Source organism: Sturnira hondurensis, unplaced genomic scaffold, assembly GCF_014824575.4.
Source record: "Sturnira hondurensis isolate 20B ecotype Veracruz unplaced genomic scaffold, ASM1482457v3 Scaffold0002039, whole genome shotgun sequence".
Classification (NCBI taxonomy): Eukaryota; Metazoa; Chordata; class Mammalia; order Chiroptera; family Phyllostomidae; genus Sturnira; species Sturnira hondurensis.
This window is the reverse complement of record NW_028074670.1, coordinates 3342478-3364491: the sequence shown is the minus strand read 5'-3', so window position 1 is coordinate 3364491 and position 22014 is coordinate 3342478. Positions and strand designations below refer to the sequence as shown.

The 22014-nt window shown below is 38.3% G+C and overlaps 1 protein-coding gene across 1 annotated transcript in view; it reads left to right on the top strand.

Moving 5' to 3' along the window:
• The window catches only part of DNAH6 (dynein axonemal heavy chain 6), a 261664-nt gene that overhangs the window by 60445 nt on the left and 179205 nt on the right, over positions 1-22014 (top strand). Inside the window, exons 14-22 of the mRNA XM_037039592.1 lie at positions 578-730; positions 2437-2688; positions 5833-5961; positions 9800-9913; positions 11497-11640; positions 15904-16116; positions 17263-17355; positions 19551-19670; positions 21717-21897. Coding sequence (XP_036895487.1) covers positions 578-730; positions 2437-2688; positions 5833-5961; positions 9800-9913; positions 11497-11640; positions 15904-16116; positions 17263-17355; positions 19551-19670; positions 21717-21897 — 1399 coding nt within the window. The remainder of the gene's footprint in view (positions 1-577; positions 731-2436; positions 2689-5832; positions 5962-9799; positions 9914-11496; positions 11641-15903; positions 16117-17262; positions 17356-19550; positions 19671-21716; positions 21898-22014) is intronic.

Below are 22014 nucleotides of genomic sequence, written 5' to 3'. Positions count from 1 at the left end.
GGGAAGAGGGAAAGAAACATCAATGTATGGTTGTCTTTTGTGTGTCCCCTGCTGGGAGTTGGCCTGCAGGGAACCGTCCTGCAACCCAGGCATGTGCCCTGACTGAGAATTGAACCGTGATTCTCTGGTTCACAGGCCTGTGCTCAATCCACTGAGCTACACCAGCCAGGGCCCTACACCTTTGTTTCTGAAGGAGAAATCGATCCACTTCCCCCAAAGTACACAGCTACCACCCACCATGAAAGGAGTAGAGCTGATGCTGGGGAGGACACCACACTGTCCACTGCACAGGGCAAAGTAATAGAAAGGGTGCTGACAAGACATCGGGGAATTTTGGCAAACTTTTTAATAAGCTGTGCAATCTAGTTGTTCTGGGAATGATCTTCACAACCTGATCTTCCCGCTGGTTCATTTAACTAGCAGGGATTTCATGTGAAAAAAAAAAAGTCCCTTTATATACAATGCTGCATCCAATACTTGCTGATTAAACAGATGTTCAGTTAGGATTTATCTAAAATGTATAATAAAATGACAATATATTCAAGAAGTTAGGATTAATTTTCTCTTTCTTTCCTAGGTGCTAAATTATATGCTTCCTTGCCAAAGCAAGAAAAAAGTGGACGCCATCATCTCTGAGGCACAAGATGCAGAGTATAAGCTTGAATTTGTTCCAACCACCACCATAGAATATGTTAACAGCTTAATATTTCTTGATGAAATTCAGGAAAGGGTGAGCTGATTCATATAACTCAATATTGCAGATCTTGTGGTAGATAATGAAGACACATTAAAAACCCGAGGGATTGATGGTCAAGGCACAGCTGTGAAAATGTCAGAAACACTTTCACGCAAAGTGAGTGGACGTCCCACATCACAGCAATGATGACGGCTAACAATGACGAGTCTCGTACTGCTAGTCAGGCATTGTACCACACTTGTACATGTGTTACATTTTAAATTCTCACAAAAACTCAAGATGTATAGATAATCTTTACTCTGCAGACGAGGAAACAAGGACTGAGATGGGTTATATTGTCCTGGATCAAAGAACTTGTATACGGCAGACCTGGAACCACATTTGGTTCTCAGACTGCAAAGCTGACGCTCTCAGTCAGTTCACTGCAATTCTTATGTGATAAATGGTAGTGGAATTGTGATCTAAATGTCAGTCACAATGAAAGTCTCAGCCCTTAAACTGTATCTGCATGATAGTCAGGAACCTTACTTTAGAAATGGAAAACATCCTTACAGGGCTGAGGTGGGGAGACAACAGTAGATGTGGGGACTCAAGTGATGCAATGATGGGGTCCTCTCTCTCTCCCTACCTCCCTCCCTCCCCCCACCTCTCTACACACACACACACACACACACACACACACACAGTCCTTTGCCTCCCATATTTTTTTTCTCTCTAGAAACACGATTTCCTTCTCTCGGGCTCTTCCTTCCCTATGGCAGGCAATCTAGCATTAATTTCATGAGTAAGTTTTTTCACAAACTTTCAATTCACATCACTTGGCATTTGAAAGAGGGAGAAATTATTTTCTGAAAATTGAAGATAGATTTAAATATTTTTAAAATAAATTGAGTGAAATGTCATTAACAACTGAATAGTGCTATACACTGTTCACAGAATTAGTCGAGGCTGTTTCATATGCCAATAAAAGTAACAATTTTGTCTCTCATTTCAAGAAATAGCACTTCCTCAAATAGCGGATGATTGTGGTTTTCCCTCAGGCTTACTCATACATCATCCCAAGAGTCTAAAGGTGCCAAGCACTTATTATTATTTTTCGTCATTAAGCCTCTATACACAAATAACCAAAACCCAGTTGAGCTAACTTAGGCCAAAGCAGGGGTCCTTATTTAAGGACTCGAGGACATTTCATGGACGCACCACCCTCACCCTCCACATGCATCCAGAATGTAAGCAGGCTGAGGACCTTAGCACAGGCAGGAGTGAGAAAGCTGCAGGAAACCTAGGTAGTTGTCTCTCTCTCCCTCACCTCTCTGCATTTCTCTGGGGGTCTGCTTATCTCCTTCTGCAAATAGGGTGCTCCTTCTTCTTTATCCCATGGCAGCAAATACGGCCACCGGCAACTCCCAAGTTTCATGTTGCAGGTCTAGCTCACCACTGAGTCAGAAAGAAAAGCTCTCCCTTCCAGGTACCCCCATCCTGTTGTATGAACTATGACAGGAAGGTAGGATCACATTGCAGAGGTTAGACTGCTCTCACTCTGCGGTTCCAGAACAGGACAGTCGATGAGCCGTACAGAAAACTCAGACTGTGTCCCATCTCCGCTGGGCTGTTTCTGCATTGCTAGGTGGTGTGTTGAGGAAGCAGCTTCCCTTATGGAGATGGAAAACATTAGACAAAACCTAAAGAGAATAACAGGACTTGGATGTATTTAACAAGCCACAAGTGTTTCTATTTAGATTGAAAGCCTTGAAGATGAAGGAAATGTGGTGATCCAAATGTACAAGCTCATTGAACAGTATCAGGTTCCCACGCCGCCTGAAGACTTTGCTGTTTTTGCTACTATGAAGCCATCCGTCGTCGCTGTTCGGAACGCTATCGATAAATCCGTAGGTGACAGAGAAGCAAGCCTTAAGCAATTTTGTGTGCAGTTGGGTAAAGATCTTGAAGACCTGACCAATGAAGTGAATGAAGTAAAGCTGCAAGCACAGGTAGGTTAAGGACAAATTTTTTAAAATAGCATGTTCAGCTTGACTACCACAGTTTAATTGAACCATTTAGGGAGCGTATTTCATTTTACTCTGGTTTAACTTTTGTTTTATATGGCTTTATTCTGTCCAATTAACAAGGTCTTTGAGCTTCTATTTAAAATCAAAAGTGTTTCTGAACTCTCTTCACATTACTGAATGAATTCCAAACTATTGTTAGTAAAGTATATATGTAATAGTTAATTTTATTTCTCCTGGCGTGGATTTATCCATTCTCAAGTAAATGTTTTTACAACTTGTTAGCATATTTTATAGCTATTGTCACAGTGGGGTGTTTTTTTAGCCACATATTAGAAAATTTCTATTTAGAAAGAGGCAGAGTTTAAAGTAATAATGATGGTGAAGAATATTTGGTTAACTTGCACTAATTTTACTAAATATCAAGGGGAATTTTTTAATAATTTAAAATAGAAATCTGGGTGATTCTCAACTGAAGCATATACATGAAAATCTGATTTTGTAATGATCCATTATTTTATTCAATTGACTAAAACTTTTCACAGAGTGTAAAATCATATAAAGTTATAATCAAATCAGAATAATTGGGAAATAGTCAATGTTCATCAACAAAGTATTAATAAAATGTGTTAGGGTACATCTACTCAAAGGAATACAATACAGAATTAAAGATCACAATATACATTTATATGTATTGACATGGGAACAAAAAAGTAGCTGCTATTTGTTGTTTACTTAGTATGTATAATGTACTAAAGTATTTTTGTATTTTCACATAGAGAAAACTGTACATGACTAATATCCACACAATTCGATGAGTTATCAGAAAGTGAACGCATCCATGTATCCATGGCTCATGTCAGGAACTATAACATTACTCGTTCCCAGTGTCCCTTGTTATCACTAACCCTTTCTTCTTCTCCAAAGCCATCTACTACCTGAATTCTAATGCTATAAAATAGCTTCGCCTGTTTATGAACTTCAATTAAACAGAATCATACAGCTCTGGTTGATGTGGCTCAGCAGATTGAGTGCTGGCCTGAGAACCAAAGGGTCACTGGTTCAATACCCAGTCAGGGCACATGCTGGGTTGTGTGGCCAAGTGCCCTGTGGGGAGCACACCAGAGGCAACCACACATTGATGTTTCTCTCTCTCTTTCTCCCTCCCTTTCCCTCTCTAAAACTAATTTAAAAATTGTTTTAAAAAAGAATTCAAAAATAGAATCATACAACAGTGTGCCCTTTATGTTGTGTGCCCTCATTTTGTTTCATCCATGTTGCTATGTATGGATGCAACTGACTATCCACATTCATTGCTATGTAGTATTTCATCATATACCACAATTTAACTATTCATTCCACACTTGATGGGCATTGGATTGCTTACAGTTCTCAACAATAGTAAATAATGCTTCTAGGAACATTTTTAGGTATATTTGCATGTCTTAACTCACTTAATCTTCAGAACACCTATAAGGTTTTACTGTTCACATTTTATAGAGAAGGAACAAAGACACAAGGAGGTTAAGTAACCTGCCTAGGGTCACACAAATAATAAATGGAGGAACCAGGATTTAAGCTTAGGCAGTCTGCTCCCAGCGATTAATAGTCTGCTCTTAGCTCCTTACTACATTCTGTTTCCCATACGGAGCAGACAATAAAAAGTGTGAATGGTTAGTCTGTTTGGAAACAATACACATGTATATAGAAAGATTGCTAGAGAGAGCAAAAGTGACAGGAAAGGCTTTATGTGTAATCATGCATTTAAAAAAGCCTAATGTACAAACAAAAATGATAGCAGAGGTTCTCTCCAGCAAGTGCTTCTTCTAGAGGGTTTAGAATTAACTCGTTATCACTGGAGCAAAGAAGTGCAACTTCACCATTTCCATAAATGGTATCATCTTGCTCTCATGACCACCACTCCTGTTAATGAAGAAAATTGGAGAAAAAAACTAAATGTAACATTTGATAATAACTCAATTTATTTCAATTTGAAATATCTATTTTATTTTAATTTGGTCTCTTTGGGATAGATTTTAGTTCAAAATCTGAACTTCCTACCAAGCATTTCTTGCTCCCATCCCCTCCCACCTCTTGCTCCATAAGGGGAAATCTGCATTTCCTTCCAGTGGATATGGAGGGGAGGGACATCCAAGTCCTGTGCTGCCCTCTGGACCATGGGGCTTCCCGGGCAGTTTGGCGGGGCCTGGTTGTCCCAGGCAGCTGTTAGCTGAGAGTCCTTCCTGGTCCTTGAGGTATCATACTAGCCCCCTCTGCTGCACTCATCATTTCCACCAGTCTACAGCCTCAATCTGTGACTTTTGCATCCTTATTTCAGACTTCCTCTGGTCCACTAGTTCTTTCAGCAGTTCTCACTGCCAGAATCAAGGCCCGTGAGAAGTTCATGACTGCCTACATACCACTCCATGAGGCACCAGAGAGTCAACACAAGCCCTTCCATCTGTATGCTTCACTTAGCTTTTTCTAGCCAGGAGCCTGTTGCCATTTTGAATGCAGGGCCATGCTGTATCAGAGATGGAATGAATGGCTTCCCCAAGCTGTGGCTAGAATAGTTCTCAGATTCTTCCAATTTTCTCAGATTCTCCCAAACCTACTTAGGTGTTTCTACTTCAATCCTAAACTTTCCCATTCCCATTCACTGGGTAGGGTTTCAGCCCCACAGGTCAGCCGGAAAATATGTCTGATTATTTATTCCTTTTTTTTTCTCTCCCTCCCTCTCAGAATGCAAAGGCTTTCTATTTTGTTTGTTACAAAATGGGAATATTCCTTGTGTTATAGTCTCTTCCTTCTTCTCCCCATTGCACTCAATTATCCTTATCTGAAATCATGTTTGTTGAAGAAGTGGAGGAAATGAAAACAGATGAGGGAAAATCTATTAGGTACTATTTAAAAACATTTTCATCCCCGTGGCACTTCTTTGTGCATTTCTGCACTCCTCACAGCATTTGCACACTGCTGTAAAATGGAGGAAAAGCAATCATTTTAACATATTTTATGAAAATCAGAGAACAGGAAAATGTTTTTTGAAAATGTGCGTTAATTAATTTAAAGTCATGGTCCACATCACAAAGCAGGAGTGACTCATCAAAAACTATCTTCATTTTACAGGATCCACAGATTTTGGATATTAATGCTGACCAAGACAGAATAAAGTCCACATTGAATGATCTGCAATTAGTTCTAGATGATCTTCAGAAACGTGCATTTCAATACAAATCTTATCAGAAAAATTTTAAGGTAATAGCAATTCTACATGTGTTTTTAAAGCATGTGCATAGCAATGTCAATGATGCACAAGCACTTTCAACAATGTGACTGTCAATATTTAATGTTTGGACACCCATGTNAGAATAGTTCTCAGATTCTTCCAATTTTCTCAGATTCTCCCAAACCTACTTAGGTGTTTCTACTTCAATCCTAAACTTTCCTATTCCCATTCACTGGGTAGGGTTTCAGCCCCACAGGTCAGCCAGAAAATATGTCTGATTATTTATTCTTTATTTTTTTTCTCTCCCTCCCTCTCAGAATGCAAAGGCTTTCTATTTTGTTTGTTACAAAATGGGAATATTCCTTGTGTTATAGTCTCTTCCTTCTTCTCCCCATTGCACTCAATTATCCTTACCTGAAATTGTGTTTGTTGAAGAAGTGGAGGAAATGAAAACAGATGAGGGAAAATCTATTAGGTACTATTTAAAAACATTTTCATCCCCGTGGCACTTCTTTGTGCATTTCTGCACTCCTCACAGCATTTGCACACTGCTGTAAAATGGAGGAAAAGCAATCATTTTAACATATTTTATGAAAATCAGAGAACAGGAAAATGTTTTTTGAAAATGTGCGTTAATTAATGTAAAGTCATGGTCCACATCACAAAGCAGGAGTGACTCATCAAAAACTATCTTCATTTTACAGGACCCACAGATTTTGGATATTAATGCTGACCAAGACAGAATAAAGTCCACATTGAATGATCTGCAGTTAGTTCTAGATGATCTTCAGAAACGTGCATTTCAATACAAATCTTATCAGAAAAATTTTAAGGTAATAGCAATTCTACATGTGTTTTTAAAGCATGTGCATAGCAATGTCAATGATGCACAAGCACTTTCAACAATGTGACTGTCAATATTTAATGTTTGGACACCCATGTGCTGGTCACTCTACTGGAACAGTCTGAAACAGATACAGTGTGCTCTCTGCCTCATGTATCCATTACTACAAACTTCCCTCCCGGGACTGTTTAGTTCGCTGCATTCCATAGGTTTTGGTGCCCTGTGTTTTCATGTTAATCTGTTTAAAGATTAGTACACATTAGAGACAAAATATCTTTCCTATTAAAAAGTAATTGTGAATAGTAGATAAACCCTCAGGCCACAGACTATAATTTCTATGTTAAACTGTATATGGATTTTTAAATGTGGTCAATTACTTTCCTAATATTCAAGTTTCTTTTACATCATGTATGTGTTATGATTCTGTGAATATTACCTGATTAGCCCCAGCTTGATGCACCAATTTGGTGACAGAAGAGAATTTTCCTAAGCCAAGGTATAGATGGATCCAAAGGATAGATTGAAAGGCTAAAAGATATGCCTCAAAAGCAAAAATGAAGAGAAATGAGTGAGAGATAAAGTGCTCTAAAGAGCTATTAGGGAGACCAAAATGAAAAGAGAATGGAAAAGATCTCTAGGGTCAAAACCAAGAGGGCCACCAGCAATGAGGGTGTCATTAGTCTCTCCCAAAGTCTTGGAGGAGTGCCTGGACTTCACACGGGAACACATATATCTCTTCCAGAATCCCACACGGATGGCCAGAAAGTAGTGTTAGGAGCTGTCTCCTCCAGAGTCCGGGGGCTGGTGGAGCAATCGGTAACTTACTGAGCTTGGCACTGCACAAAATGACTAGTGCAATACTCGAGGCGGGAGGTTTGTGCATGAGAGAACTGGGTACGAAGTTGTTCTCAGGTTGAGTTAACTGACCTACAAGATAAGAAAGTACTGGGGTAGGAAGTGTGGTATGGGAGAAATACTGCTTGATAAAAAGCTACCGGTAACAGATGGGCACTCTGTGGGTCAGAAAGCATTGCCCGAGCCAGTGCCTGAAATAAGAGGGTGTTCCCTTCCTTCCCCACACTGTATTTATACTTGACTAATTCTTGCTTTATGATCACCTCACACCCAACCTTGCTTCTGAAGCTCTCAGGCATTTGGGAGATAGAAGTGAAGGCCTAAGGGGCCTAGGAAATAATTTCTAATTGTTCATGAAGATAGGGCTAGACCCCTAATATCAGGGTAATTCTGGCCTTGTAAAATGAGCTTGGAAGTGTTCCACCTCTTAAATATTTTTTTGGAAAAGTTTGAGAAAGATTGGCGTCAATTCTTCTTTAAATGTTCGGTGGAATGCACCAGTGAAGCCATCTGGTCCTGGGCTCTTCTGTGTTGAGGAGTTTTTGGTTACTAATTCAACCTCCTTACTCATTATTGGTCTGTTTAGATTTTCATCTTTTTCCTGATTCAGTCTTTTTGGTGGTATGTTTCTAGGACTTTATCCTCTTCTTATAGGTTGACAAATTTGTTGTCGTATGCCTATTCATAGCAGTGTGTTATGGTCCTTTATATTTCTGTGCTTTCAGTTCTAATATCTTCTCTTCTAGTCCATTTATTTAAGCATTCTTTTTTTTCTTACTCTAGCTAAAGTTTTGTCATTTGTGTTGATCTTTTTAAAAAAAAACAGCTCTTTGAAACTAAGATAAGTTTGTCAGAGCTTTCTAGTTTCATGACATTATGGTTGGAAAGATACATGGTATGATTTCAGTCTTCTTAAATTTTCTAAGACTTGTTTTGTGGACTTTCATATGATCTACCCTTGGGAATGTTTCATGTGAACTTGAAGAGAACGTGTATGCTGCCACTGTTGGATGGTATTTTCTATTTTTCTAGTCTCTATTTTACTCGTCTCCATGCTGTCTTCATTATTTCCTGTCTCCTGCTAACTTGGGGTCTAACTTGTTCTTTTTCCAGCTCCTTGATGTGTATGTTGTTTATTTGAAATCTTTCTATTCCTTAATATATGCATTTATTGCTATAAACTTCCCTCTCAGAGCTGCTTTTGCAGCATTCCGTAGGTTTTGGTGTGCTGTGTTGTCATGTTACTCTGTTTCAAGACATTTTTAAAATTTCTCTTGGATTTTCTCTTTGACCCAGTGGTTGCTCAGGAATTTGTTGTTTAGTTTCCACACATTTGTAAATTTTCCAGCCTTCCTGTTGTTGATTTCTAGCTTCATACCACTGTGTTTGGAAAAGATACATGGTATGATTTCAATCTTCTTAAACTTCCTAAGGCTTGTTTTGTGGCCTTTTGTATGACCTCTCTTTGGGAATGTTCCATGGTGCACTTGCAAAGAATGTGCACGCTGCTGCTGTTGGATGCAAAGTTCAAAACCATAGCTTATCACAGGGCTCACAATTTCTGTACAAACACCGCCCTGGAGATTTCTTTACCTCCAAGCCAAGGCAGCCTTAAAACATTTCACCAAAACAGCTTCTTCAGATTTTCCTGCAACGTTTCTCTCTATAGGTATCATATACAGCCCATGGTGTTAAAAAGAGTAAGAAACTGGGCTGTCCTCTTCATCTTAAATCAAACCATCCACTTCACCAGCTACTGCACAAACATCTTCTTCCTCTTCTACCATCTAAGAACATAAGCCCTAACAGAAATCAGTCTTCAGCCTCTGAAGATCCATCTGCTTTCCCCAAAAGGCCAGGAATGTACATGCATGTGTGACCCAACTTGAGGAAGGATGCCCATGGTGCTCTTGTGATATTTATGCCTTTGGAGAATATTTAAGTTCTAAGGAAATATAAATAGTTATATTTTGTCACTCAAATGGAAATTTGAATTTACATGGGTTTTATGATTTTTTTTCTATCTTTCCATCTCTCCTTTTCTTTCTTCATTTTCTATCCCCCCATATCCTGCTTAGTCGCTGTACCAAGAATTACTAATAGGAGGACAACATAAGGTATTTCTATCTGAAAATTAAATAGTGTGTTTGGTTTATTACATTTTAAAGGTAGAAGTTTCTAAGTTTGAAGACTTGGAAGAAGTCAGTGCTGAGGTGAAGCTCAAGCAGTTGCTCTGGGACTCTTTGTACGAATGGGATCGGCTCCAGGAAGAGTGGTTAAGGGTGAGAGATAAAGAGGCCTCAGTCCTCAGGTCATTTCTGTTTTCATTAAACTTCAAGTTCTAATAATATCCATCATAGCTTTTAACAATCTGGTATATTTTTAATTTCAGTAAAATACGCTGTGCTATAATTTTATGAAAAATAAAGAAGTTTAGGGCATGTTCTGATAACCACCAGAGCTNCGTTTCTCTCTATAGGTATCATATACAGCCCATGGTGTTAAAAAGAGTAAGAAACCGAGCTGTCCTCTTCATCTTAAATCAACCTATTCACTTCACCAGCTACTGCACAAACATCTTCTTCCTTCTACCATCTAAGAACATAAGCCCTAACAGAAATCAGTCTTCAGCCTCTGAAGATCCATCTGCTTTCCCCAAAAGGCCAGGAATATACATGCATGTGTGACCCAACTTGAGGAAGGATGCCCATGGTGCTCTTGTGATATTTATGCCTTTGGAGAATATTTAAGTTCTAAGGAAATATAAACAGTTATATTTTGTCACTCAAATGGAAATTTGAATTTACATGGGTTTTGTGATTTTTTTCTATCTTTCCATCTCTCCTTTTCTTTCTTCATTTTCTATCCCCCCATATCCTGCTTAGTTGCTGTACCAAGAATTACTAATAGGAGGACAACATAATGTATTTCTATCTGAAAATTAAATAGTGTGTTTGGTTTCTTACATTTTAAAGGTAGAAGTTTCTAAGTTTGAAGACTTGGAAGAAGTCAGTGCTGAGGTGAAGCTCAAGCAGTTGCTCTGGGACTCTTTGTACGAATGGGATCGGCTCCAGGAAGAGTGGTTAAGGGTGAGAGATAAAGAGGCCTCAGTCCTCAGGTCATTTCTGTTTTCATTAAACTTCAAGTTCTAATAATATCAATCATAGCTTTTAACAATCTGGTATATTTTTAATTTCAGTAAAATACGCTGTGCTATAATTTTATGAAAAATAAAGAAGAAGTTTAGGGCATGTTCTGATAACTACCAGAGCTTGGAGCAACAGCTTCTGCAGTGGGGTGGACTCCCCAGAGGGACAAGAGAAAGAGAGAGAGAGAGACCCGTTAGGGGGCTGGGAAGAAATGCTGACTCTGGAACAAATGAAAGTTTTACAAATTTTCTATAGCCTTCAGTCCATATGACCATCTTACATGTCAGTATATGTGTACACATATGTTTATATGACTGAGAAATATATTTATAGATAAATGCACATTTGGGGAGCACCTCTAAATCATTTATATTAAATGGGTACATCATCTAATAATTTAAAAATACTAGGTAAAAATTTCTAGTTAGCAAGAGTAAAGGTTAACTATTTATATCTCCTTACAAGGGTTGGCCCTCAGGAATAATTTACAGGAACACTGCATGTGATGATGAGGACCAGGTCATGAAAGGCATGACCAAGCGATGCCTGATAGGCCACTGGCAATCTCAATAAGTAAAGCCATTTCCAAAAGTAGAGAGTTGACTTGGGTTAACTATTTAACTACTGGAAAATCCAAGTCAAGTTAAAAATTTCACTATTTCAAGCTTGTGTTTTATCATATGCCTTAACTTCTTCCTTTCCCCTAATTTTCATAGTCCAAATTTGACTGCCTGGATCCAGATGTCCTAAACAGTCAAGTTTCCAAATATGCCAAATTTGTGACTCAGTTGGAAAAGGGCTTGCCACCCAACAGCGTAGTGCCCCAGCTAAAATACAAGGTGGAAAAAATGAGAGAAAAGGTAAGTTTGGTAGAAATTCTTTCTCAAACTTTTGTCAGTAAGTTACTGCTTGATGCTAGTGGTACCAACATTGAGAACTATTCCCCGTTTAAACGAGTCACCTTTGCAGAGAGAGGAAAGAGTGGATGAATTCCATTTTGCCGAGCGCAGACTGCATTCCTGTCTTCAACTGGCTGAACCATGCAGCTGAATGCCTTGGTTAGAAGAGGTAGGCACTCAGAGCAACAGTTTCCCAAGTGGTAAGGGAGCTAACGCAGGAGCGGGTTGTAGGTGTACCAAGACACTGATCCTCTCAGCCTGTAGACAGTCGGAGGAGGCTAGGGCAGCCTTGCCCATTCACACCTCTGCACCAAATAGGCCAGTTTTCAAGGTGTGTTGTGATGTGAGGAAGGCTGGGAAGCCCAGCAGAAGGTGTGTAGAGCTGGCTCCTTGAAAACAATCACTGCTTGAAATGCACCAGCACTTGAAATGGGAAGGAAAAAGGAAATTATTTTATTCTTTCAATCAGTTTTTATTTTTTTAAAAGAGATAAAGGACTAAAAAAAGACGTGGGTAAAAAGAGTAAGCAAAGCTTGTGGGACAGTGAGAAGCAAATGTTCCCCACTGAAGAGCGTTTTTGCAGTTTTTTCTCCTATAGCCTTATGAGACCTTGTCAAAATGGTTTTCAAAAGTTACTTAAGTCGACTTCATTCTTTCTTATTGCCTTAAGGGTGCTTATAACATACTATTGTAAACAAGTTCCCTCGTCACAGTCTGCATCCCATCTTTTGTTCCTTGGAAATCCTGGTGGGGTTTTTTTAACTTATGTACAGTAAAAGTCTTTTTTTTTTTGTGGTATACAGTTGTATGGGGTTTAACAATTGGGAAGAGTTGTGTATCCAAAACAACAGTACTGTTCAGAATAGTTTACCACCCCCACCCTCAAATTCCCTTATGTTGTCCCTTTGTAGTAAACTCTGTCTTCCAGCCCAACCCCAGGCAAACCCTGATCTGTGTTCTGTCTCTGTAGTGTTTCCCGTGTTTTTCAGAATGGTAGAAATGGACTAACACAACATGGAACCTTTGGGGTCTGGCATCATTCACTTAGAAAAATGCATATAAGATGTATCTGTTCACTCATACCTAGAATATATAGCATACTCTTATAACCCAAAAAGAAAAAGAAAAAAAACTCTTTAAAATGAGTAAAGGAGTTCATAGACAGCTGCCCAAAGAAGATACATGAAAAGATGCTGAACATCATTAGTCACCAGGGAAATATACATCAAAACCACAATAAGGTACCATTTTGTCCCACCAGGATGGCCATGTTCAGAAAAACAGATTATAGGTGAGGATCTGGACAAATGGGAACTCTCATGTGTTTCTGTTGAGATTATAAGGTGGTACTGCCTCTTTGGAAGATAGTCTGGTAGTTTCTCAAATGTTAAACATAAAGTTAGCATTACCAAGTCATTCCACTCCTAGGGTATACACCTAAGAAAATTGAAAACATATGTTCACACGAAACCTCGTATATGAATTTCATAGCAGCATCATTCATAATAGCCAAAAGTGGAGGAAAACACCAATGTTCATCAACCAATGAATGAATAGATGAACAAAATATAGTATATGTATATCATGGAATATGATTCAGCAATAAAAATGAACAAAGTACTAACATATGCTAAGGCATAGATGAAATTTGAAAATGTTATACTAAATGAAAGAAGCCAGTCACAAAAACACTACATAGCATATGATGTCAATGATACAAAATGTTTAGGATAGAGAAGCTCATAGAGAGAGGAAGTAGGTGAGTGGGTACTGGCCACTGTGGAGGAGGAGAGGATAGTGATAGTTAATGAGTGTGGGTTTCCTTTGTGGGTAATGTAAATTCGATAGTGGTGGTAGTGGTACAATTCTGTGAATTAGAATATTTTTTAAAGATTCCTTTGTTCATTAATTTTTATCACTGACTAGTATCCCTTTATGTAGATTACCATGGTTTATCTAATGTTTGTGCTAACATCATGTATTTTATCTCCACTTATATTATAAATACATCAAATTGTAATTATTTTTGCTTTATGTAATAATTTTTAAGACAATTCAAATAGAAATAAAATAAAATTTATTTGACCTTTATTCCATTTCCAGTGCTCTTTATTTCTTTGTATGGATTCTGACTCACAGCATATTCATTCTGCCTGAAGAACTTTCATTAATATTTTTATTGAATAGGCATGCTAACAATGAACTCCCTAAATTTTTGTTTTGAAAAAGTTATTTTTTTATTTTGTGTGGTATTTTCACTGGGTATATAATTCTGAGTTGACAGGTTTTGTTTGTTTCCAGAATTTAAAAATAGCCTTTCATTATTTTCTTGCTTGTATGGTTTCTAACAAGAAGTCAGCGGCAGTTCTTTTTCTTGTTCTTCTGTAGATAAATGTTTTTCTGTTGAAGGATGGCTGCCTTCAAGATTTTATCTTTGTCTTGGTTTTTATCAGTTTGTAATGTGATATGCCTAAATGTATGTTGGTGGGTTTTGTTGGGGTTTTTTTTGTTCATTGTTGTTATTTGTGATTTGTATTTATCCTGCTTGGTGTTCTCTGAATTTCTTGGGTCTCTGGTTTGGTTTGTCTTTAATTTTGGAAAAAAAATGCAGTCATTATCTCTTCAAATATCTCTTGTGCTCTGTTTTCTATCTCTCTTGTCCTTCTTGATTTCTATTACATATGTTTCAGACCATCTAATATTCTGTCATTGCTCTTGCATGTTCTATTATGGTTTTGTGGTGGGAGGACACTAATTTTTCTCTTTGTATGTCAGTTCGGGAAGTTTCTACTCATTTATCTTCAAGTTAACTGATTCTGTGGCTGTGTCAAGTTCATCAAAGGCATTCTTTATCTTCACTACTATCTTTTATTTCTAACATCTGTTTAATTTTTTATTATAGTTTCCATTTTTCTATTAACATGTCCCATCTTAATCTTGCATTCTGTCCACCTTTTCTATTAAAACCATTAACATATTAATCACAATCATTTTAAATTTCCTATCTGTTAATTCTAACACATGTGTCATATATAAGTCTGTTTCTGATGATTCTTAGTCTCTTGGATGTTTGTCTTGCTCTTTAATATACTTCTTAAATTTTGGTTATAAACCCAATATTTTATATTTTATGTAATACAATAAATAATGCCTTTCTTTCCACTTGACTTTTTGTGTGGCATGTTGTGTTATATCTAACTATGAACTGGGGTATATTTGAGGTTTGATGTTCCTATAGCTACTGTCAGTATACCACAGCCTTTAAATTGTTCTAAACACCTGTGTTTAGGGTTTGGGCTGATTTGCTAAAGATCATTGTTTCAATCTGTTTCCCCCAACCTTGTGTCCTCCCTTTGTGTAGTGCCCAGAAAGAATCTGCATCTTGCAACTTTCCACTTTGTATACCAGTGTTTTTTTCACTCAGTACTTGTTCGGTTGGTAGTAGAAATGAGGAGGGGCATCCCCTCATACTCTGATTAAGTCTCTGTATTAACAAGGCATTGTATCCCTTGTTCTCAGAATGGTTACCTTCACAGGCATTCCTTCCCCTCCTCCAAATGTAGTGATGAGCCTAAAATATATTTCTTTCTGTCCCTCTCCAGTGGGTTTGCTTCTTTTTAATCTTCTCTTTCTCCAGATATATACAAACACCTACAATGAGTTATCACTGATACCTTGGTTGAGAGTTTTTGTTGCCCCCTTCTCAGACATGAAGTCTTTTGCAGATAGGAGAGACTGGTTGGTAAGTTACAAAAGTGGCTGCTCTTTCCTCCCCCTGCCAGCACCATAAAGTTGGTTTTCTTAGGAGTCTCCTCAATCTTTTCTATGAACACATCTATATTTGTAGTGCCCAGGTACTTCCCATTCTCATGCTACCCTACACTCAGTCTTCAGCAATTTATACTTTAAGTGTCTTCCTCACTTGAATGGCAACTCTAGTTGCCATTCAATGACATCTGTTTTAGATCATCAAATTCTCGGGTTCTGTTTCTTGTGGAGAAAACTGTGGGTGCCTGTCTGTCACCAGATTTCCAGTTAGTCAATTGCCTTTCAACTTAGGTTTCTTACGGGTTCAATACAGGTCATTAATTTGCAGTTTGTTCAGTTTGTTGTTGTTGTTGTTGGAGTATAAGTGGTGTTCTTTCCAGATCTCTATATTCTTGAGTTAAAATCTATGCTCTGAAGATTAAAAGCTTGGTGCCTCTGAGAGTGTTTGTTTTCCAGCTTCCGGTTATTGTTGACTTGAGGAACCCAACTTTGAAGCCTAGACATTGGACAGCCATTGAACAAACAGTGGATGCCACTCTAGTGGACCTTGAAACTCCGCTGACCTTAGAGCGGCTCTCCGAGTTGCATGTTTTTGACTTTGCTGAAGAAATCCAGGACATTTCTGGACAGGCTTCTGGAGAAGCTGCCTTAGAAACAATTCTTAAAAAGGTAAATCTAAAAAACATATTCTTAAGACCAGGTAATGTAAAGGTTTTCATGCCACCAACTTTTGCTCTATCTGGATAGATTTTTCAACATTGCAGTTTTCACCTTCTCATTATCAGGCATCCTTCTGTTGTTTTCTTACATTTGTTATCATTATCATTATTATTATTAGACATTATAAATATCTTCTTTCTACTTAGCTTATAGCCCAACGTAAACCTAATGACAGCAAAGCTTGAAAGTTGCATTCTTATACCAAAGAATATCTTTTATATCAAAATACATTATCTTTCAAACTACCAAAGAACTGTGTGAAATGCTTCAAAACACATTGAGAAGACTTCTCTACTTAGAATATTTACATTTTTACCCTAAAAATTTACACATACCTGTCAATCACCTGTATAAAAAGAATTTTTTTCTTTTAATTAAAACATGAAATGATAGAAAATGCACATTCAAGTATCACATTATTCATATATATCATTAGTCAATGAAATTCAGTAAATCAGTTTCATTTAACTGGGAAAATTATTGTTAGAATTTTAAAAGCAGTAAAGGAGAAGAATGAGATTATTATGGAGTTTTTAAATAATTTTCCTAAATCTTTCAATTACAGTTGGCATACATTATTATATTCGTTTCAGGTGTACTCCTCAGAGATTAGACATTATATAACTCACTAAGTGATCATCCCAATAAGTTGTACCCATCTGACACCAAACAATGTTACTAGAATATTGTTGACTACATTCCCTATGTTGTTACAGCCTCGTGACTGTTCTGTAACAACCAGTTTGTACTTCTCAACTCCTTCACTTTTTACACCCAACCCTCACCCCTTCCGGTCTGGCAACCATCAATATGTTCTCTGTACCAATAAGTCTGTGTTTATTCTGCTCATTCATTTTGTTTTTCTAGATTGAGTTCATAGATATGTGTTTATTACCATTTTGTTGCTCATATGTTTTATCTTTTTTCATCTTCTTCTTAGAGAAGAGCTTTTAACATTTCATATAACACTGGTTTGGTGGCCATGAATTCTAGCTTTTTCTTGTTTGGGAAACTCTTTATTTATTTCATTTCACATGCACTTATTAAATACCTGGACACAAATGAGCTTAATATTCCATTTGAATTATTTCTAAGGTGGAAGATTCTTGGAAAACAACTGAATTTGTCATTCTCCCTCACCGTGACTCCAAAGATGTATTTATCTTAGGCGGCACAGATGACATACAGGTAGGTAACTGAATTATTAAAACTTATGGTGAAGGTTCTGGCCTGACCTAGTCCTAAACCTCTTATGGGAGATTATGATGAACAAATGAATTATGAGAATTACTAAATAAGAAAAATTTAATTGGGAAGGCAAAATACTAGTATGAATAATTGACAGAGATGCTTATACATGAAGTATTTAGCAAAGCAATAAAAATGGCATATATATGTAGGCATATAATCCTATAGTTGATAACTGTCTGGGAATTTAGAAAAGCAAAGAGATCATTAATGGCAGAAGTGATCAAAGAATCCTTCCTTGATCAGCTAAGACATACAGGACCTTAAAGGGTGAAGAGGATTTGATAGACATAGATGAGAATAAAGGATATTTCAAACCATTTAAATGAAGCAAAGAGCCCTGGCTGGTGTGGCTCAGTGGATTGAGGGCTGGCCTGCAAACTAAAGGGTTGCTGGTTCTATTCTCAGTCAGGTTGTGGATCAGGTCCCCAGTAGAGGTCACTTGAGAGGCAACCACACTCGAATGTTTCTCTCCTTCTCTTTCTCCTTCTCTTTCCCTCTGTCTAAAAATAAATAAATGAGATATTTTTTTAAATGAGGCAAAGAAACATGAATGAGTATGTCAAGTTTATAGCACATTAAGAAGCTAAATTCACTTGATTTTTTTGAAATTAGGAATGTATATCTATGCTCTATAAATAACAAAAGAAGGTAAGTCTAACCTGTGTGTTGGAATATTCTTAGTGACTTAAAATCCAAAGACACATTTATTTAGCAAAGGCATCTAGTTCTTACAGCTCAATTTAAAAAGCAAAGTGATGCGGACTCTGACCAGTGGGGTCCGTGTGTTGTGGATGCAACAAACAAATTCACACAGACTGCAGAAGTCCTATGGAGAAAAAGGGACGGAGTGGCCACTTTCTGAGTGAGAGAGTGCCCCGACCCTTCCCTAGACAGGCTTTTATTGCTTTTCTGTGCACATTACATCAAGGATGGTCCTCATTCACTATGCTCAGGTTCATTTTAGGTGGTTACCTTTTACAGATAACAAAAGAAAGGATGTTGCTGGTTACTGCAAAAAAAGGATGTTGCAAATGCAAGGGGGAAAGTGGTTGAACTGGTTACACTCCAACTTTGGGAGGTTTAGCACAGACTTCAGGAAGTTACTTTAAAGATATGCAATAAACATTTTCTGCCTCAATTCAGAAAGAGGGAGTTTCAGCAAAAGCAAGTTTCATAACAGCCCAGGTACAGTGCAGGCCCAGTTCCCCATGGGAAAGCCGGTCTGTGGGCCCAGCTCCTGTGTGCCACCTTGCTCCTGCCGGCTTCCTGAATCAGGAGCTGGGCTACATTTGCCATTGCTATGCAAATCGATTCCCTATAGCAGAGCCCTGGTCTGCAGGGTGTATCCAGACCAGAACTGGAGATGAAATGGCTTTGCCAAGTATAGGTTGGCAGAACAAGATCACATGTCAGTCTGGGCAGTAGGTGGTAGAGTACATTCAAGGTGAAAGTCAGTCAGTATAAGGTCAAGTGATGCTAGGTGATGGAGCTTCTGCTCTCAAAAAGTTTATAATTTAAATAGAGCAATTGAAATCCTTCAGATTACCAGACACATTTTTTAAAATGCATATATTCTGTGCAGGTTGCTACAGTGTAAGATGGAAGAGGGATGGGAGGTAGAGGAAGAACTCTCTGTAATCATTCAGAGCTTGATAGGAGTGAACGCAATTTCCCTCTTCCTGAAGATAGTTGAAGGAAAGCCATCTTTCACCGGGTAGAAGAGACAGCTAATTGTGCTGTCTTTTGCTAGTTGCAAGTACTTTTTGGAAATAAAGGCCTGGATGAACAAATAGTGTAAAGAAGTTAGCAGATACTCTAAAGTAGGGGCAGAGAGAGAAGAGTGTTGAACAAAACAAAAACTTGTGCCGCACATAATTACAGAAACAACCGAGATCTGGCAGTTAGGCATCCTTTATGACATTTGAGAGAACATGACACCAGGTTGTAAGCCATAGAAGCCATAGTAAATGGGATATGGAAGGGAAGTGTGTGGGGAGGAACCAGTAGGAAGGGCTGAGCTATTCATTCAAGAAGCTGGATTTCAAATGGACTGTTGGGACTAAATATCTATAATTAACTTTGACAGGACAAACGTATAATGTTGCATTATTTTCTCTTTTTTTTCTTTAAAGGTCCTTCTTGATGACAGTACCATCAACATTGCAACTATTGCCTCGTCACGCTATGTTGGTCCACTGAAAACTCGAGTGGATGACTGGCAGAAACAACTTGCTTTATTTAATCAAACCCTGGTGAGTAAGGAAAATTTCAGTTCAGGGACTCAGAGAACTGGAGAGTCACTGGACCTTAGAAATCAGTTGTTCAATTATTTAAATATTGTGTAGCTTAGCTGTAATATTTAATTGATGATGTCTAACTGTTCAGAATGTAAGAAAAATGCAAATATATTGAGCTCTTCTTTACAAGATTACCCCATCACCTTTTATTAGTCATAATCGCTATGAAACAAAATACCACAAACTTAGTGACATGAAACAATATACATTTATATACTCCAGTCTCTGTGGGTCAGTAGTTCAGTTGTGCCTTAACTGGGTCTCCTACACAAGGTCTCACCAGGATTCCTTGAAGAGGTGCTCCAGGACTGGGTTCTCATCAGAGGTTCAGCTAAGGAGGGATCCACTTTTAAGCTCACTCAGGTTGTTGGCAGAAATTATTTCCTTGAAGCTCTTGGACTACAGCCTTCAATTTCCTGCCAGTTGTCATCTGGAGGCCACCCTCAAATCCTACATGTCATCCACAGTTGCTCCTTTGTTTTTTCCAGTGTGGACTTTCCCCAACATGATGACTTGCTTCATCAATCTAGCAAGGAAGAGAAAGCCTTCAGCAAGACTAATGTACACATAATTGTGTACATCCCATTAGTTTTACCATAGTCTACGCGGGTGGAAGAAGCACCTAACACGCAAGGGGAGGGGATCACATAAGGGTGAGAACACCAGATCCTGGGGGCCACCTAGGAGTCTGGCCACAACAACCTAATACTTACTGAAAAGTCACTCACTGTTGCTTGTAGTCTTCTTGGTAGCTTTCCTTGTGGCACACACCTCCTTATTTTATTCTACCTCAGATTATCCCACAGCAAAGCAGAGACTCACACCAACCTCACTTTGTTCCCATCCAATCTCTTTCTTAGACTTCAGATTTTTAGATCGATTTAATTACATTTAGATTCCTATACATTCTAATATGAAGATTTATCTGTGAAATAATAAATGCACTAGTAGGAAAAGACTATTTGTTCCAACTTGGTTTCATAGAGATCTTTTTCAGGAGTTTGTCCACTGTAACGCTTTATAAACTGACCCCTGTCCAGCCTTCTGTACTGATGGCTGAGCCCTATGAAGGCAAAGACTATAAAGAAAACAACATGTTTTTATAGGGGATCCTTAAAAGAATCCAGTGCTTAGTAGTGGAGACTTCTCAGAGAATAGACAGTGTGAGAGCTGAGATAAAGCAGGAAGTGATTGCGACATTAAGGCTTATGTGTAACCCCCAAACCCAGAGCAAGGAGTAAGAAACTTTTTCATGGCTCTTGGGCAGGAGGCACCGAGAAGGGTGAGGTCTCGACTTCGGTTCAGGCACTGCCTTTCCTGTTTCTTTGGTAATAATGATTGTGTCCGAGAGGAGAAGCCATGGGTGATGTTCGTCTTCCTCCCATTCATGTATGTGCCACACGTATCGTCACGAGCAGGTTTTACTTTTTTGATTGAAGAAAATGAATCATATTTCTTTTTTTAAAAGGAGAGAGGGAAGAATATACATATAATTGAAAAATTATTCTTGATAACTTTCTATACAGGGTGAGGCAAAAATATGTTTATAGTTGTTCATAAGGAAAAAATAATACAAAAATTAATAAATAATTCAAGAGTAAACTGTTTCATGTAGTCACAACTGTAAACCTACCTTTGTGGGACCCTGTATTTGGAAATTGTCACTAAACTCACCACTTCTCAACCCTTCATTTCTTTAAATAAGCATCTTGCTGCTGGCCCCCTGCCCCTAAATGTCTCCTGTGGGCATATTAATTTTCTTCCCCTGGGACCATTCTGATTACCACACAGCAGATTCATTATGACTCTACTCAGTAGAAAATGGGCTGAAATCAGACTGAGGTGAGTCTTGGACCCTTTATGGAGGTTTTATTTCAATGGACCTGTAAGAAGACCCCAAAGGGAAAAAGATACAGTGAATCTCCACGTAATTGCTTTTAATGTAACTGAATGCTCCAAATTCGGGGTTAAAACTTGATAATGTCCATGTTCCTCTCCCAGGAGGAGTGGCTGAACTGTCAGAGAAACTGGCTCTACCTAGAAAGTATTTTTAACGCTCCAGATATTCAGAGGCAGTTGCCTGCCGAGGCCAAGATGTTCCTGCAGGTGGATAAGTCCTGGAAAGAGATCATGAGGAAGGTGAACCGGCTGCCCAATGCTCTTCGAGCAGCTACTCAACCAGGTATAACACAAAATTTTAAAAGCAAACAAAAAGACTTCACAGTCACTTAAAGTGATTGTCACCTTTAAGAGTCTAATATTAGAGTCACCCCTTCCTTCTGGTCAACACTGATGACCA